The sequence below is a fragment of the Paramisgurnus dabryanus genome, chromosome 24 (assembly GCF_030506205.2).
Source record: "Paramisgurnus dabryanus chromosome 24, PD_genome_1.1, whole genome shotgun sequence".
Taxonomy (NCBI): Eukaryota; Metazoa; Chordata; class Actinopteri; order Cypriniformes; family Cobitidae; genus Paramisgurnus; species Paramisgurnus dabryanus.
In genome coordinates, this window is record NC_133360.1 from 35285 (window position 1) to 55096 (window position 19812).

At 39.6% G+C, this 19812-nt stretch overlaps 2 protein-coding genes across 2 annotated transcripts in view; both read right to left on the minus strand.

The window, feature by feature from the left end:
- Positions 1-8035: 8035 nt before the first annotated feature.
- The window catches only part of LOC135720996 (uncharacterized), a 62924-nt gene continuing 51147 nt past the window's right edge, over positions 8036-19812 (minus strand). The window contains 6 exon segments of the mRNA XM_065243089.2: positions 8036-8121; positions 8299-8430; positions 8528-8623; positions 8717-8821; positions 8905-9075; positions 9258-9383. Coding sequence (XP_065099161.2) covers positions 8104-8121; positions 8299-8430; positions 8528-8623; positions 8717-8821; positions 8905-9075; positions 9258-9383 — 648 coding nt within the window. The 3' untranslated portion in view covers positions 8036-8103.
- Positions 11435-19151, minus strand: LOC135747961 (myosin heavy chain, fast skeletal muscle-like). The gene is made up of 27 exons (XM_065266025.2): positions 18995-19151; positions 18574-18786; positions 18336-18479; positions 18096-18252; positions 17983-18010; positions 17773-17887; positions 17597-17689; positions 17436-17499; positions 17247-17345; positions 17060-17163; positions 15704-15842; positions 15468-15586; positions 15220-15369; positions 14965-15135; positions 14578-14884; positions 14322-14392; positions 14145-14232; positions 13948-14065; positions 13723-13846; positions 13506-13642; positions 13168-13423; positions 12824-13066; positions 12564-12740; positions 12313-12458; positions 12127-12217; positions 11653-12042; positions 11435-11566 (listed from the first exon to the last, which is right to left on the minus strand). Exons 2-27 carry the CDS (start codon positions 18772-18774, stop codon positions 11435-11437), a joined length of 3864 nt encoding a protein of 1287 aa, XP_065122097.2. The 5' UTR covers positions 18775-18786; positions 18995-19151.

The window sequence follows — 19812 nt, forward strand, 5'->3', positions numbered from 1 at the left end:
CACTTTATTTTATATTGGAGAGTAGGGTTTCTACTCATTATGTTGCACATTTTAATATTATCTTCAAGATCAGGGTTTTGGAAAGTTTTATGGTTTAGGGTACTTTAAAATATGTGTGTAGTCTGCTCCTGAAATAAAAATTAAGAAAATGTAATGCATTGTTTTTGTTAATATGACTCATACAATCTCTAGGTATTTTCAATTGACTAGTCTTTATTTGGCAAACAAAAATCACAAAGGATTTAATTAAATTAAATATATATACACACCTTACTAGTACCGGGTTGGACCCCTTTTTGGCTTCAGAACTGCCTTAATCCTTTGTGGCATAGATTCAACAATGTACTGGAAAAATTTCTCAGAGATTTTGGTCCATACTAACATGATAGCATCACGCAGTTGCTGCAGATTTGTTGGCTGCACATCCATGGTGTGAATCTCCTGTTTCACCACATCCCAAAGGTGCTCTATTGGATTGAGATCTGGGACCGTGGATGCCATTTGAGTACAGTGAACTCATTGTCATGTTCAAGAAACCAGTCTGAGATGATTCTCGCTTTATGACATGGCGCGTTTTCCTGCTGGAAGTAGCCATCAGAAGATGGGTACACTGTGATCATAAAGAGATGGACATGGTCAGCAACAATTCTCAGGTAAGCTGTGGGGTTGACACAATACTCAATTGGTACTAATCGGTCCAAAGTGTGCCAAGAAAATATCCCCCACACCATTACACCACCACCAGCAGCCTGAGCCGTTGATGGATCCATATTTTCATGTTGTTGACAACAAATTCTGACCCTCCATCTGAATGTGGCAGCAGAAATCAGGACTCATCAGACCAGGCAACGTTTTTCCCACTTCTACTGTCCAATTTCGGTGAGCCTGTGTGAATTGTAGCCTCAGTTTCCTGTTCTTAGCTGTCAGGAGTGGAAACCGGTGTGGTCTTCTGCTGCTGTAGCCCATCCCCCTCAAGGTTCGACGTGTTGTGTGTTCAGCAAGGCCGCCTTAATGCACGGGCTTACCTGGGCTGAAGCCCAGGGGCCTCTCAAGTTCAGGGGCCTCCCAAGTTCACGTTCATATTGTTTTGTAACTCGTCAGGTTATCTGTCAATCACTCTAACTGCACGTTACATGGCTGCTGATTGGTCTGTGGTAACTTACCGTGAAATAAAATATCAGACGTAACAGATTTTTCTATTCCGCGTAATGCGCGCGTTGTCAACTTAGCGTTCCTACATGTTAGACTGAGTGTGACAGAGAAACAGGAAATAATCCACCATCAAATGAAAGAGTATTTTTTCTGAAATTTCATAATAAGCACTGAGGTGCAGGTCTCTCTCTCTTTCGCGCGCGTGCTCGCTCTCTCTCTTTCGCGCGCGTGCTCGCTCTCTCTGTGCTCGTGCCTTCTCTGGCATGCAGAAGTCTCTCCAACTGTGTGCAAGATATTGTGCCGCCAAATAAAGAAAGGAGTACCCGAACACATTAATATTGTTCGTTGTCATAAAGTTTAAGTTTACTCGTGTTTATATCAGTGACGCGTGCGCAGCTGTTGCGATGTAGTTTGACGTGACATTGGCTCACAGTACACATCTGTTGGTTTAGAAAGACGACGCAACGGTAAATGTGCAAGTCAAAGCGCGACAAGACCATCTCTAATGATCATCCCCTGATCGCACATTCATATTTATAATCTCCTTATCTAAAGATCTTATATACGGTACATGTATGGTCCCCTATCTGTTTTGTGCATATTCATACGTGTTCGTTTTACATGCGTAGTATGCATAAATACAAAATACAATGCATACTATATCTTCAAAAGCCTACAAAATAAATAACTGATTAAAAAACAAGATTCTGTCTATAAGACTTATCTTTTGTTAACATTAATGCATTTTCACTTCTTATATTTTTAAAACTGTGCTGAGCATTTAGGTAGTGAGTGGCAATTTTCTGCAAATTTGTATATTCCAAAAACTATATAAACATAAAGCTTATAAACATATATACTCTCAAACATTTTGGTTTTATTTTCACCAAGTTGCTGTGTGTGTTTGTTAAGTGTCTTGTGTGTATTAAGTGTATTATGGGGTAGTATGGAATCACTTATAGTGCGATCACCCCGTCCCTGGCCAAGTGGCTCCTTTAATGGGGCCCGATCCGTTATGAGTCCTCTGCTTAGGCATGATGCTTTCGGATCAGGCCTTGTATGCACTTATTCCTGCCGCACCACTCAGGTGCGAACTATGGGCACAGGGGCTAGCTCCCCCTGTGCCGTTAAACCTCTGCTACAAAACTAGAAAGAAAGCCTCGAAACAATCGGACTACCCAACGTCGACCACTGCACGGACCAAGACTACGAATTAGTGAATCCGAACTGACTATCCTTGAAGTGAACATCAGAGGGCTACGGTCCAATATTGGGGATCTTGCTAACTATTGCTCAGTGAAGAAACCCTCCATAGTCATCATAGTGGAGACCTTTCTTGACTCCACCACTCCAGACGGGGCCGACTCCATCCAGATTCCTGGCTACTCACTTAATTGTCGCAGAGACCGCACTGAAAAATACGGTGGTGGTATAGCAGTTTACTGTCTAGAAGGAATATCCATCTATCACAATCCAGCTAGAGACCCGGATGACTTTGAGCTCATGTGGTTCACTGTTACTCTGAAAACTAGGACACTCCTGATAGGTGCGATATACCGCCCCCCAAGTGCCTCCTGTGATTTCTTGGATTACCTTGACAAGAGCACATTCTCAGTGATGGACGAATATAGAGCACAGTCTGTAATGCTCATAGGTGACTTTAATGTACACCACCATGAGTGGCTGGGCAGTAACAAAACAGACACTGCTGGACGGCGAGCTTTACAACTTGCCAACTGTCTGGGACTAGAACAGATGGTCATGGAGCCAACTAGAGGAGAAAATATTCTAGATCTAGTTCTCTCAGACACACCAGCAACCACTACCACCTTAGCACAAATCGGATCCTCTGACCATAACCCTGTTCTAATACAGCTGCAAATCCCAGTCTTCAGAGATAAGCCATATAAGAGAACAGTATGGAGTTACGATAAGGCTCACTTCTGGGAAATGAGAGGCTACCTTACTAACATTAACTGGCCCAGTATTCTCAAGGATGAAGATCCTGAAATCATCTGCACAAACTTTACCTCCATACTACGAGATGCCATGGCATTATATATTCCCAATAAGACCATCACTAAAAAGCCTGGGGATAAAGCCTGGTTCAACGCAGAGTGCAGAAGATTAGCCTTGAGAAAACGTAAGCTTTATCACAACATACGGACCTCCGATGACCCGGCTATGAAACGGAAGTTCCTCAAGGCAAGAGCAGCATTCAATCAAGCTGAAAAGAGGGCAAAAAGGGAGTATTACACTAAATTGAGAAATGATCTTGCAGATAACTCAATAAGCTCAAAAAAATGGTGGGGCATAGTAAATTCACTTTCAGGCAGAAGTGGTTTCACAGACATCCCTGTCATAGAACACCGGGGTACTACCCACATCAGTGCCAGTGCAAAGGCTAACATCTTCTGCCAAACCTTTGCAGAGAAGTGTACTCTGCTTAATGTATCTGCTCAATCGATGCCTCAGCACCAGCAACCAACATCCTCTTTTGCCTATGTGCACTTCAAACCCAAAGACATTAGGAACATTCTTCGCCACCTTGATACAGCAAAGGCAACGGGACCCGATGAAATACCAACAAAAGTTCTTAGAGAATGTGCAGCAGAATTGGCTAGTCCCCTCAGTCGTCTCTTTCAAATTCTCTTCTCACATGGTGTGTTCCCCAAACAATGGAAAACCGCCAGAGTGATACCCGTACATAAAAGAGACTCTAAATCAGATTCAACAAATTATCGTCCCATATCCCTCCTCTCAGTCCTTAGCAAAGTGATGGAATCTTCAGTTCACAAACAGCTCCAGGGCTACCTTTTCCGTCATAAATTAATTTCTGATAAACAGTATGGATTTAAACCGAACCACTGCACAGCAGATCTTCTTACAGTTCTGTCACAGACGTGGAACAACATCTTAGACAAAGGAGGGGAGGTATACATTGTTGTACTAGACATTAAAGGAGCGTTCGACCAGGTTTGGCACTACGGCCTTCTGGATAAGCTTTCTGCTAAAGGCATAACTGGGCCATTACATTCATGGCTACAGAATTACCTGGAAGGAAGGTCCATCCAGGTAGTGCTCTCTGGTCAGTCCTCATCACCTCAACCAATCAACGCCTCGGTGCCCCAGGGATCTATTCTTGGCCCGCTATTATTCTCCATCTTCATAGATGATGTTGTGGAACAGTGCAACAACAGCATTTTTCTTTATGCAGATGATTCCACCATCTACGCCCCAGTAACGACAGCTAATGGTCCCAATGTGGCAGCATCTCTAAATAAAGACTTGGAGAACATTCGGAGGTGGGCTGATACCTGGAAGGTCACGTTCGAGCCTAGCAAATGCAAAGCTATGGTTTTGTCGAGAAAGAGGCCTCCATCCTGCCCGGACCTTTTCTTTGGGGCAACCAGAATTGACCTTGTTGAGCAGTTGAATATTCTGGGTCTATGTATCGACAAAAAGTTGCTATGGACTAATCACCTGTCAAACATCTGTAAGCGTGCTGGACAGCGTCTTGGAGCTCTGCGCAGGTTGGCCAATAAGCTGGATGTCAAAGGTAGGGCCAATGTCTACAAAGCACAAGTCAGGAGTACCATGGAGTACTCATGCCTTGCCTGGATGAACGCATCACAGACCACTCTTGGGCAGCTTGATAACATCCAGAAAAAGGCTCTGAAAATCATTGGGGAAGATGAGGACTCCGCCCAAAGGAAATATGCAATCAGCCAGCTCAGCCATCGTAGAACTGTGGCAGCAATAACTGTGCTTTTTAAAATGCACACTGAAAACTGCCCAGAGGATCTTAAAGCATTGCTACCTCCTCCTGATTTCCTCTGCCGAACCACTCGAAGAGCACGACCAAGTCACGCTCTAAAACTCCCCAAGTCCAACACCAAATGCCTGGGGAGGAGCTTTCTTCATTCGGCTGTAACAACTTGGAACTGCCTCCCTTGTACTGTAGTAGGTGAAATCACCTCAAAGAATGTTCAGGCCTTTAAGAAGAGACTAAATAAACACCTCCTTAGAATAAAAACTGTAACTTCCTGATGCATTATATCACTTATCCTAAATATTCAGTCCTGAGTAGCTGCAGATCATGATAGGCTCTCGGTACTTGTACTGTTAAAGCCTGTATCTGCTTAAGCATGAATAAAAAAAAAAAAAAAAAAAAAAAAAAAGATATTATGGTGTTTTCTGGGTCAAAGAGGGAAAACTCACTGTTGTATGTATTGAAAGAAACTAATGCATTTTGTGATGTAGATTACCTAGATATTACACTTTTTTTTAATGAGACTATAAATTGAGGGTATGGGGGGCCTCCAAAACCTCTCAGCCCCAGGGCCTCACATTAGGTTAAGGCGGCCCTGGTGTTCAGAGATGCTCTTCGGCATACCTCGGTTGTAACGAGTGGTCGTTTGAGTTACTGTTGCCTTTCTTTCAGCTCAAACCAGTCTGGCCATTCTCCTCTGACCTCTGGCATCAACAAGCCATTTGCGCCCAGAGAACTGCCACTCACTGGATATTTTCTCTTTTTCTGACCATTCTCTGTAAACCCTACAGATGGTTGTGCGTGAAAATCCCAGTAGATCAGCAGTTTCTGAAATACTCTGACCAGCCCGTTTGGCACCAAGAACCATGCCACGTTTAAAATCACTTAATACACATGTCTTCCCCATTCTGACGCTCGGTTTGAACTTCAGCAGAATGTCTAGACCATGTCTACATGCCTAAATGCATTCAGTTGCTGCCATGTGATTGGCTGTTTAGAAAATTGCGTTAACGGGCAGTTGGACAGGTGTACCATACTATACAGCACATTTATATATAAATGTACTATATAGTATGGTATATACTAAATTCTACAATATATTACTGTAACAACAGTATTATAGAGTCATAGCTGCAATCTGTAACACTGTGGACCCTTTCAAACACACCATGCAATGCTTAAAAACATGGTGTGTTTAGGCGCTTTTTTGGCGCATCGCTATTTTGAGGCAACTACAATAGACTACGATATTGTTTTGATATTTAGCTCATTCCCGCCAGCCTTTTTTTATAACTTTATGTACCTTTGGATATTTTGAGATGAGAATCATTTTTAAATAATGTTTTTAAAAAAATTCTTTATCTCCTGTTTGTTACAAATAATGTATTTTTACTTATGCAAATCTTTTTTTTCATATTTGTAAATTATTTTTATAAAAAAAAATGTATGCATTTGGATGGAAATAAATGTATGGTGGAAGTGTGCGCTCATAGTTCTAAACACCTGAAAAAGTGCTGCTCATGTGGTTTTAATTATATGATCATTCACGTGACTTTGATACTTGGTTTATATGTATGTAACCCTTATTTGTGCTTTGTCCCCTCGCCTATTTGCCTGTAGTGAGAAGTCTCTGCGTTGTGTTTAAATTTTATGGGAAAGGAGAGGACACAAGGCTTGACTGATGGTTGAACAGGGCAGCTCTCTTTATTTTCTCTGATGCAGACTCTTTATCACCACCCAGCTTTCCAACTTTCCAACAGGAAAGAGAAAATTTGACTAGGTCATAGCTCCACCCCCACAAAGGAAGTGCCCTAAACCCAGATATACAACACACAAAGATACAGCTCCCTCTAGAGGACAAACTTTTAACATCAACCCTACATGTATATGGAATATGTATAATTAAATACATTTTAAAATTCTATTTAGCACTTTTGCTGTTATGATAGTACTAGACTTATCTGTTTTTTTTCATATCAGCTCACACTCGCTGTAGTGGAGCGATGATGAAACTTTGTTCCCATATACAGTACTTCCAATTACTTCTGTTATAAAGGTGTTATTGTTTAGAATGCACACCAAAAAAACACTTCACTGATGCAGAAAACTCTTTAATGGAGTAAAAGGATGTATAAAATGACTTTTGCATTAATCCCTTTTATAAAGTTAGAGATGTGGATTCGGACATCAATTAAATTATCACAAGACTTGATGTTACTCAAAAAAACAGTAGATGATTTTGTCAGGAATTTTTACAGAGTTGGTCTGAGAAAAATAGAAAAAAATATATATTACTGTTTGAGGTTTTTGGATCAATTGCATTCCGCTTTCTGCTGATGATTTCAATTAAATATTGTACACTTTAATCAACTTAAGCAGTTTTTTAACTTAGAAAGTAAATACGTTTCAGAGGAAACAGAATTGTGTGGTTTGAATAATGCATTTGACGTGTGGTCTGAAGCCACGATGCACATATTTACCAACGTCAGCAGCTTTTCACAACTTTCAAGGTACATTAAAATATCTTAAAATGACTATATTTAATTAACATTTGACCATACATTTCTAAAGTTTGGCAGTGAAATATCGTCTTTTGCACAATGTTGTAAATATGAACGCTGTCTAACTCGCTACTAGGGATTAGATGCTGTGTAGCTTATAGCTAAGGGTTATAGTTTAGGGTTTTTCAAAAACGCAGTTAGCCTGTTATATTGGAAAATTTATATTGACTTTATTGATACATATATGCCAACAATCTTTTTTGTACTCTATTAATTATTTTATCATAAATTGTTGCATCAAATTCGTAACAACTTGTGTAGTATTGCAATAATGGAAATTATTCACAAATTAATTTAGTTTTATGATTAAGCTCCAAGTTGCAGCGTACAGTTTTATATGGCTCTCCTATATGCAAATGACCACAGATGTTTCTTGGTCACATGATTTTTTGACAGATGATGGCACAGAAAGACAATAAGATAATATAAAGACTTGCTACCTTGATGAATTGTGTGACCTCTTTAGTAATAAATCTGGATACCTTGTACTGGTTGCAAACTTAAAAACAGTTGTTTGATGTGGTGTGAATAAAAAGAGTGGCAGACAACATGAACTAACCCTTTTTATTGGACACTGTTTAGCCACATATTATATGCTTGTCTGTAGGTCTGGTGTCTTTATTCTTCATCTTTACTCTTTAAATGAATATAAAAAGATTTAATCAATAATATTTCAGTAATTTAATGGTACAAATAAATAGTTTCATTTTAATTTACACTATATTAAAATTTAACTTATTTAAAATTAATCTAATTCAAATAATTAAATTAAGTTTACTTTAAATTTAGTTTGAGAATTTAGAAGTTTCTTACCTTCCCAATGTCACGGCTCTTGGCTCTCAGCTTGTTGACCTGGGACTCGGCAATGTCAGCCCGCTCTTGAGCCTCCTCCATCTCATGCTGCACCTTCCTGTACCTTGACAGGTGAGTGTTGGCCTGCTCCTCCTGTCATTGTCACACAATATGCCCATTTCATCAGATTGCATGTTTTATTACACTAAAACTTTAAAAAGTAAAATCAAGAATGAAATTTTATACTTACAGCTTCCTCAGCTTGGCGCTTGTAGGCCTTGACCTTCAGCTGCAGCTTGTCCACCAGATCCTGCAGTCTCATCACATTCTTCTTGTCTTCTTCAGTCTTTCAGTGTAAATATTGTTAATTCTCTTGGTTAAACAATGTATACAAAAGGTGATATAAGGTGATAAAGCAACAATCACTGAGTTATTTTACCTGGTAGGTGAGCTCCTTCACTCTTCTCTCGTATTTGCGCACTCCTTTAACAGCTTCAGCACTACGTCTCTGTTCAGACTCAACTTCAGCCTCCAGCTCACGCACCTTTAGAAAAAATGGTTATAGTTATAATGCAAGAAAATTACTGGCATGTTTAGAGTTTAGAGCTCCTAAACATTCAAACCTACCCTGGCCTCCAGTTTCTGGAGCTGTTTCTTTCCACCTTTCATGGCCAGACTTTCAGCCTCATCCAGACGATGCTGTAGGTCTTTAACAGTAACCTCCAGGTTCTTCTTCATCCTCTCCAGATGAGCACTGGTGTCTTGCTCCTTCTTCAGCTCTTCAGCCATCATTGCAGCCTAAAATAGGAGCAAGTGAAAATGTACTAAACCATAGCCTATAGATACAGACACTTTCCCTGACGGATATAATACAATTCTAAAACTACAGAAAATAGAAAATGCAAAATATTTTACATTTCCAAAGTAGTGTAATGCAATGCAATGGAAATGTGTAAATGCAAAATATTTTAAACATTTACATCAGTGATGGCCTTCTTTGCTTTCTCCTCTGCATTTCTAGCCTCCTGGACTGCATCATCCACCTCACCTTGAACCTGGACCAGATCACTCTCAAGCTTCTTCTTGGTGTTAATAAGACTTGTATTCTGTGAGACATGAGCAGTTTTTAGTCAGAATGGTACAAAAAAATATTGTTATATTGAAAGTGACATTCTCAAGTTTATTGTTATTGTAAATTTTTATACCTGAGAATGCAGCAGTCCCACACGCTCACTTGCGTCCACAAGCTCCTGCTCTGCCACTTTGCGGCCTCTCTCAGCTTGCTCGAGTGCAGCTCTCAGCTCCTCAATCTCTGCTTGCATCAGGTTATTCCTGCGCTCCACCATGGCAGCCTGCTCCTTCATGTCTTCCTGTCCTCTGATGGCTTCATCGAGGTGCAGCTGGGCATCCTGTGGAAAGTTTAGGGAGTCCAGATTTGTGCTTTATTTTAATTAAGACACGTTAACCTTTTGTGAAGACATTCTACAGAAAGATTACCTTCAGTTGTCCTTGAACGTTCCTGAGCTGTTTCTGGGCCTCAGCAGCCTGACGATTGGCATGGCTCAGCTGAATCTCCATCTCATTGAGATCTCCCTCCATCTTCTTCTTGACTCTCAGGGCATCGTTTCTGCTCCTGACCTCAGAGTCCAAAGTGCTTTGCATGGAATCAATTACTCGTTGGCTGTTCCTCTTGATCTGCTCAATCTCCTCATCTTTCTCAGAAAGTTTTCTGTCAATTTCGCTCTTGACTTGGGTCAGCTCCAACTGGACACGAATTATCTTGGATTCTTCATGTTCCAGAGTGCCCTAATTAACAGCAGTGGGGTTTTATTAACATACTAGAGAAGTTCAATTTAATTATATTGATATAGTGCTTTTCAAAATGGTTCACTGTTCCAAATTAGACAGTGTGGGTAATAGATTTTGCAAGTACTTAATGTAGCTTTACCTCAGCTTCTTCTAGTGCAGTCTGGATCTCTGATTTCTCAGCCTCCACTGTCTTCTTGGCTTTCTCTAACTCATGAATGCTCTTTCCGGTCTCTCCAAGCTGCTCAGTAAGGTCAGAAATCTCCTCTGAAGGTAAAAAAACACAGTTGTAAAAATTGCTGTATGATGCCATCTGTTTTCCACTCTTTATATCTGAAAAAGTGCCATTTACGTTGCAAATTCTTGTTCTCTCTCTTCAGAGTCTCCAGGTGATCAAGAGTTTCTTCATAAGAGTTCTTCATCTTGAAGAGCTCAGTGCTGAGTGAACGAGCTTCTTTCTGAGCACCTTCTAGCTCAGCCTGACCTTCCTCATACTTCTGTTTCCACTCTGCCAGGACCTAAAAATGAAATAAGCAAAATGATAATTACATGGGTCATTTAAAACATATGGATAACAGTTTAGATTTGCAGATTAGTCATGTTTTTCTTACCTTGTCAAAGTTTCTCTGCTTCTTGTCCAAGTTGGCGGCCAATGCATTTGCTCTCTCCACATCTATCATGAGGTCTTCTACTTCACCCAGCAATCTCTGCTTGGTCTTTTCCAGTGAGGCACACTTGGAGTTCACAGCCTCAATTGATTCTTCAGCTTCTTGCAGACGCTGGGCTAATTTTTTCCTGGGAAAGATGTAGAAAATTTAAATAATGGTGATATCTTAATCATGACAAAGGTTTACTCAATTATTCTATTTTCAATTTACATACTTGGCTTCCTCAAGCTCCTCAGTGCGCTGGATAGCATCAGTCTCATATTTGGTTCTCCACTGAGCCACCTCACTGTTGGCCTTAGACATTCCACGCTGAAGTTCACCTTTTGCCTCTTGTTCTTCCTCAAACTGCTCTCTGAGCAAATCACAATCATGGCGGGCAGATTGGACAGCATGGGCCAGAGCATTCTTGGCCTAAAATGAAACATACATTTAACATAACTGAAGGCTCCTGGAATTACTAGAAGTAAAAATACATTTCACAATGTGTATTGATGTACCTTTAATTCCTCCTCAACGTGTCTCTTGAGTTCTTCAATCTGCTGAGTGAAAGCCTGTTTTCCTCTGGTCAGCTGAGAAACCAGAGCTTCTTTCTCCTCCAGCTGGCGAGCCAGTTCACCTGTTAATTTGCTTTAGATTAATAATTCTATTGAACAGTTTTATTTGGAACAGAAATTGGTTGTGCACTAACCATTCTCAGTAGCAAGTCTTGCTTTTTGGGCACTCGTGTCATTGAGCTGGCGAACATTTTCATCGTTCTTGGCCTTTATTTCACTCAGTTGGTCTTCAAGGGTGCGGCACATCTTCTCTAAGTTACCCTAACAGCACACATTTATATTAAATACAATGTTTTACACATGATGTCTCACTGTGCATTTTCATTTAATGATAAAGTTGTGATTACCTTTGATTTGGCCACAGCCTCCATGTTGCTTGATAAGTCATCAATCTCCATCTTGTATTCACTCTTCTCCTTCTCCAGCTTTTGCTTGACACGCTGGAGGTTGTCGATCTGTTCTCCGAGCTCAGCCACGCTGTCTGCCTGCTTTTTTCTGAGAGCGGCCGCTGTGGCCTCATGTTGTAAGGTGGACTCTTCCAGATCACGACGCAACTTCTGGAATTCTGCTTCCCGCTTCTTGTTCATCTCAATTTGGGCAGCAGTAGCTCCACCAGCTTCCTCAAGCCTCTCACTGATCTCTTCAAGTTCCCTGGAGAGATCAGCTCTCTGCTTCTCTACTTTAGCACGAGCAGCTCGTTCTGCCTCAATTTCCTCCTCCAGCTCCTCAATGCGGGCCTATTTTGAAAATACACATTTAGTTTATCATACTGGTAATATAAATTTTCCTAATTAGCTACTCCATTATATAATATATTTTACCTGAAGTTCTTTGATCTTTTTCTGAAGCTGTGCCCCCAAAGACTGTTCATCTTCAATCTTGCTGAGAAGCTGACTTATCTCAAAGTCTTTCCTGTTTTAAAATAAAATGTTTTGTAAAATGTGCAATCAAAATATTACTAATACAATGACAACTAAAGATTGTAATACTGACAAAATCTATCATACTTTTTTATCTTTTCGTCTGATTGCTGTTTGTCATTTTCCAGGTCCATTATAGATTCCTGGGTGAGCTTCAGATCACCCTCAAGCTTTCTCTTGGCTCTTTCAAGGTCCATACGCAGCTTCTTCTCTTGCTCCAGTGAACCCTCCAGCTAATGTTACAAAAAAGAGTGCATGAAAATCTAACACACAGCAACAGAACAATGAAATAATCTCCTCATTTATTATTAGCCTTATTCTCATGTTAAATGTCTTACATCATCCACTTGCTGCTCAAGTTTTGTCTTAGCTTTAGTCAGAGTGTTGACTTTGTCTTCCTCTGCTTGAAGGTCATCAAGGGTTTGCTGGTGTGCTTCTTGAAGGGCTTTCTTTTCTTTGGTCAACTTGGCAATACTCTCATCCTGAGAGGCCATCTCCTCAGTCAGGTTTTTCACCTACATGCAAACATTGTTCAGTGATTTCCTTGTCAAGTATTAACACATGCACCGAGTGTATAAGATGTGATTCAAATGTGAACCTTATTTTCAGTTGCATGTTTTTCCTTTTCCACTTTGGCCAAGGTGAGCTCCAAGTCATCGATATCTTTCTTCAGTTCAGAGCATTCATCTTCTAGTTTCCTCTTCTTTGCAGTCAGTTCAGCATTGATCTCCTCCTCATCCTCCAGTCTCTCGGTTGACTCTTTGAGTTTGGCTTCGAGCTGAATCTTGCTTTTGATAAGACCTTCACATCTTTCCTCAGCATCAGATAGATTGTCAGCTTCCTATTCATTAGAATGGGGTAAACTAGGTTAATTTCTTTAAATATTTAAAGCTATGCCTTTGAGGTCCATGATTATTTGGCTTCAACAACTGTAATACTCACAGATGCTACTTGCAGTTGAAGATCATTTTTCTCCTGCAGGAGTGACACCATTTTCTCCTCAAGCTCCTTCTTTTTTGCTAGTGCCTTTGCTAGATCCTCCTTCATTTTCTCATAATTCTCCTTCATGGCTGCCATTTCTTTCTCTGTCTCTGCACTCTTCAGAAGAGGTTTAATCTTGAAGTACAGCTTCATCCATGGCCAGTGTTTCACATTCACAAATGAGCGGATGTTGTATTGAATGGTATAAATTGATTCTCTGTGTAAAAATATCATCAGTTATTTTCATATTTTTAAACCAGTTAATTTGTGTTCCAAACACTTTTGTGACTACATTGTACCTCCTTTCCATCATTTTGACAAACTCCTTCCTCATTACGTATCCACGGCAAAGCGCCTGAGTCATGGTTACCAGCGTTGCTAGTTTCTCATCTCTCATCTCTTCAAGAGTACCCAGCAGACCAGCTTTAAAGAACACCTAAACAATATTTGGAAATGCTATAAGGTGAAAGGCAGTTCTCCTTTATTCATAACTCAGTATTTGGATTTTTGGATTACCTTGGTGTGTCCAAACTTATACTGTGTGTGGTCGACATCAATAGAGCCCAAGAGTTTCTCTGAGGCCTTTTTGTTGTCAATGAACTGTCCCTCAGGGATGACACTAGCATTCAATACTTTGTATCTGGAGGACAATCAGGCATAAAACACAGCAGAGATGACAAGATGGTGGTATATCATATGAAGCTCAAATGGTGAAAAAAATATATGTTGAATTTACAATACCTTTGCTTGAAGTCCCCATAAAGGATTCTGCTGGGGAAGCCTTTCCTGCAGATTCTGATACCCTCCAGCACACCATTACACCTCAGCTGATGAATAACCAGGTGGTTCTCCATCAGACCTGGAACAAAGACATTAGAATGGATATAAGGATGTTTTAAAACAATAGATACATTTTACATTTCAGAAAAATTGTTTACCTGGAGTCTTGGACTCATTAGGAATCAAGCAACGCACAAAGTGAGGGTGAGTGCTCCTCAGGTTACTCATCAGCTTGCCCAAGTTCTCCTGTAAATTTGTTTATTTCATTAGAGATTAGTTTGTTTGTTATTGTAATGATCTTTACTTTCAACATAACAAAGAGATTCGCCTCATACCCTAAACAGTGCAGACACTGTCTGGAAGGAACCACCCTTCTTCTTTCCTCCCTTCTTTCCACCACCTTCAGCTATTTTGTGTTAATTGTAACAAATAGTGTAATTAATGTAATTAATATTGTATTATCATTTCTTGATCCATTTAATAAATCAGTCTATCTGTGAAAATGTCTGTTGTTGTATATGTTTATCAATTATGATAAAGGTATGTTCTAGTTTTGAGATAAACACATGTAATAAATTCTGTCATTCTTACCTTCAGCGCCTGCATGAGCGACATACAGGTGGCACAGAAGTTTGACGGATGACTTCTGATAGAGTTGCACAACAGAGTCATTCAGTGGATCCTTGTTCTTGTCCAACCAGCCAGTAATGTTATAGTCAACTGTGCCAGCGTAGTGCACCAGAGAGAAGTGGGCTTCTGCCTTGCCTTTGGCAGGTTTGGGCTTCTGGAAGGCTTGAGTTTTGCCAAGATGCTGATCATGCAGCTTGTTTTTGAAGCTCATGTCTGTGGCTTTGGGGAACATGCACTCCTCTTCAAGGATGGAGAAGATGCCCATTGGCTGGTGGAAAATATTTATGATCAAGCACAAGTACAATTTATAAATATAATTTTTAAAGTCCTTTGTGAAGTCTTTTATACCTTCTCGATAAGCTCAATGCAGGCAGCCAAGTCCATTCCAAAGTCAATAAACTCCCATTCAATGCCTTCTTTCTTGTACTCCTCTTGCTCCAGCACAAACATGTGATGATTGAAAAACTGTTGCAGTTTCTCGTTGGTGAAGTTGATGCAGAGCTGCTCCAAGCTGTTGTACTGACATTTCAACATAAGAAAGTCATTTTTTATCTTTACATTAAAATTTTGATCTGTAGAAACATATTAGTAACGCATGCTCACATCAAAGATCTCAAATCCAGCGATGTCCAGCACACCAATGAAGAACTGTCTGGGCTGCTTTGTGTCCAACATCTCATTGATACGAACGACCATCCACAAGAACATTTTCTCATAAATTGACTTGCATAGAGCGCTGACTGCATTGTTCACCTGTGAATAGTATGTATTTTATGCATTTTGTGTTTCACATTTTTATTAAGATGATTTTAGGTTTTGGTTGTTCAATAGACAATCATTGTGTTCATCACCTGTGGTACAGTTTGGCCTTTGGTCACATACTCATTTCCAACCTTAACTCTGGGGAAACACAGAGCTTTCAGCATGTCTGCAGAGTTCAGGCCCAAGAGGTAGGCGATTTTATCAGCCACTAAAGAAGCAGAGATTTCAGTAAATTAATTGTCAGTAAATTAATGTTTTCATATATATATATATATATATATATATAGTATACACAGAGCATGTCTGTGAATGAAGTTCATCTCACCCTCGGTGCCATCAGGTTCAGCCTGCTCCTCTCTTTGCTTCTGCTTGAACTTCATGTTGCCATGATGCATCACAGCACCTGTCAGCTTGTAGATGCCAATTTTCTCATCAGCACTGAAGCCCAGAATGTCAATAGCAGTCTGTTTTGAGAGGTAAACACGACATTTAAGTGCCAAGAGAGATTTTTTGCTACAGTAATGGCAAACATTACTGTATGTTTGCCATTACTGTACTGTATTCCAAACATAATGACAGTGACATAAATTAGTGTTTTGCAAAGTTTGCTGCTTAAGCTGTTGTGGTGTTCATTCATATTGTTTCAAGATTTTTGCGCAGAGTGATCTAATGCATTTTTAATAATAGCAAAATGCTTCATCCCAGGGTGTCCAGCAACCGCCAAGACTGTCTTCTCCTGATGGAATCGTGTTATCACCAGTACAGAGCTTGCAGATATGTGTAAGTGCATCTGCATGCACAGTGAGGTGAAGACTTGCAGTCAAGAAGGGCAGCAAAGAAGCCACTTCTCTCAAAAAACATTAAGGACAGACTTCTATTCTGCAGGAAGTACAAGGATTGAACAGCTTAAGGTGTAAAATTAAAATTCTCTGATGAAGCTCCCTTCTGACTGTTTGGGACATTCGGAAAATCAATTTTCCGGAAAAGAAAAGGTGAACTCTACCATGAGTCATGTGTCATGCCAACAGCAAAGCATCCTGAGACCATGCAGGGGTCGGTTTGCTTTTCAACCAAGGGAGTGGGCCTGAACATCCTGCATGAGCAACTTCTCCCAATGATCCAGGAGCAATTTGCAGATGATCTGTTCAGTTTCCAGCATGGACACAATGTCACAAGGTTAGAGTGATAATGAAATGTCTTGAAAATCATTGCATTAAAAGTTTTAATCCGTGGCCAGGCAACTCAATGAATCTCAATCCTATAGAGGACATGTGGTCAATCCTGAAAATGTGAGTGGACAAGCAGAAGCCCACACATGTGATCAACTCTAAGCACTAATAAGCCAAGAATGGATTGCCATTAACCAGGAGGCCCAGAGGTTAATATCCAGCATGCCAGAGCGCATAGAAGAGGTTATAAATAACTGACTCTTTGTATATACTAAATGTTTTTGCCTTTAAACTCATGATAAGCTTATCATTGTTTTTCAGTATACCATAGAAACATGTCAAAGATTAATCTACAAATCTACTGAAGCAGCAAACTTTGCAAAAAACTAAATTCTCTGCCAATACTTATGACCATGACTGTACAATATCTTATGTGGTATGTTTTTTCCGTTATTTATACTCATAAATATATCCTAAGGAATCAAAAAATAATAAGCCTGTTGTCAACGTACATCTGTGGCAATGAACTCTTCTACATCATCAATACTCTTGACAGTGATTTCACCCTGGCTGATCATTGGATAGTCATAAGGATTTTTGGTGATGAGCAGGGCCTCTGTAAAGAATTAATGTGCACTATATTAACACTGCCCTTAGACATTGGCTTTTATGAATTACACACTACTGTAGATTTCTTACCGATCAGTTCTGGTTTGTGTCCAGTCATGAGCTGGTAGAAGATGTGGTAGCTCCTCTCAGCAGACAGCTGGAATGTTACTCTTGACTTTTCCAGCAGATCTTTAAAGAGAAACAATGGCTTTTAGTCACTAATGCATATGTTGGTCCAACATAAAACATGTAGGTTTGGTCGAGAACACTGAGACTCACAAGTTTCAATATCAGCTGAGGCCAGTTTGCCAGTTGTCCCAAAGTGAATCCTGATGAATTTACCCTAAAGAGACAGAAGTTATTTAAGACACCTTTGAATGTCTGCCATCTTAGAAAGGTATAACAGAAATGATAATGCATTAAATCAGACTTCAACTTACAAAACGAGACGAGTTGTCGTTCCTTATAGTCTTGGCATTACCATAAGCCTCCAGCAGGGGGTTGGCTGCGATGATTTGATCCTCCAGTGAGCCCTGCATATAAGATTGGTAATATTAGAACAGTAATCAGTAAATCAATATTGTAGTCCATATATAATCTATATGATTTTGCTAACCTGCATTTTTCCAGGAACAGGTTCTGCCTTCTTTGCTCCAGACATTGCACCAACGGTTGCAAAGTACTGAATGACACGCTTTGTGTTTACAGTCTTTCCTGCACCAGATTCTCCACTGGAGGTTCAAACAAGATTTTAATTCACAAAACCTCTATGAATTTTCGCATATAACAATTCTAAAGTTGCTTAAAGAGAAACAAATGAACTTACGTAATCAGAACAGACTGGTTCTCACGATCTGAAATAAAATCGTGGAGTATTTGTAGTGTTTAAAGTCCCATTATTTTACAAAAGCTCATTAGTAAATATCTGAGTCCACTTACCGGTGAGCATGAACTGGTAGGCATTGTCAGAAATGGAAAAGATGTGGGGTGGAGCTTCAATCCTCTTTTTGCCTCTGTAACCATTCACAACAACTGTATCGTACACTGGCAGCCATTTGTATGGATTGACAGTGACGCAGAACAAACCAGAGTAGGTCTGAAACAGAGACGATGGTCCAGTGTGTTACAGTTTAGCATCGACCTTATTGCAGGTATTAAAAGTGATGTCTTTAGACTTACATAGATCATCCATGCTGCATAACGCTCTTTGAGGTTAAACAGCACAGCAGGCTCATTGAGGTGGGTCATCATGGCCATGTCCTCAATTTTGTCAAACTTGGGTGGATTCCTGGGGAAGATTTCATCTTCTTTGACAGTGGTAGTCTGACAATAAAAAACAGCAGTTATCAGGACTGACTGAACATATAAGTAACATGAAATAATTCCTCAAGATCACAGTTAATAGTTTTAAATGTACCTTCCCAGAATCAGTTTTGACAGTAGCTTTGCCACCCTCTTTACTAACAAGAGTACCCTTTAGGTACATCTCATCTGGATCAGTTACAAAGAAGGCTGTTTTGGCATCAAACGGGGTGTTCTGAGCCTCAATCCTCTCTCTCTCTGGTTTGCGGAGGAAAACGGCCGCCGGGCCAAAACACTCCATCTCACCGTCTCCCATGGTTGCAGATCACTGTGGTATAAAATGTACACTAACATTTTAAATTTTATAGATTTTATTGTGCCCTTGTACAAGAATGTTTATTAATCCGTAAGATTTTATATTTTTATTTGGTAAGTTGTTGTTGATATGCAGATTGATGTTATAAAAACTTTTTTTATTATAGCATAATTAAAGTGATGAAGAAATATTTTTAAGTTAATGATTATTAGAGTTTTACCTTGTTATGCCCACAGAGGAAAATAAAGCTGATGTAAATTTAAGATTTCTGAAAGAGATAAAGCAGGTGAGAGAATTATTTTATTGCTTTCCAGCACAGGTATTCCTAATAGACAAAGGAAATTAAATAAATTCTGTATCTCACTTACCTCTGCAGGCCCACTGTGAATCCTCAGGAGTCATGAGCTGCATTTATATAGTGTCATAACTAAGTGCTCAGCAGAACTGTGCAGCTGCATATGGTCATGTTGTTTAACTTGCACTCCCAATGGAAAACAGCATGATGTTCTCATTTACTGATCTTAATGCTGCATGCCAGTAATATAACTATAGGTATAGTCTTCATTGTTTAAAAAAATAAGTGTACATAATGTTTAAACATTGAGACATTGTAGAAGAACAGCATGTCAAAAAATCAGGTGTTTGGATAACAGACACACAAATATGTATTGTATATATATATATATATATATATATATATATATATATATATATACATATATATAGATATACCATAAGATTAGGTAGTATTTTTTCGGGGCAACAGTAATACTTGCTTTGATAAACTAACTACTCTCTTTCATCCAAATGACCTGTATGCTGAAGTTCTTACATTTCTGCTTTCTTGTTTGTGTGGGTTAGGACACGCATTACTTTGCTTTTGTGTTTTTGTACACTCATCACTTACCAGTCCAAGCACATGTCAGATGTACTGAAACTTCCTACATTCAACAGAATGCAATGTTTATTACCATCTTACATGTTAAAGGCAGATTCATGCTTTTACTATGCAAAAGATTTTTACACAGATATTTATTT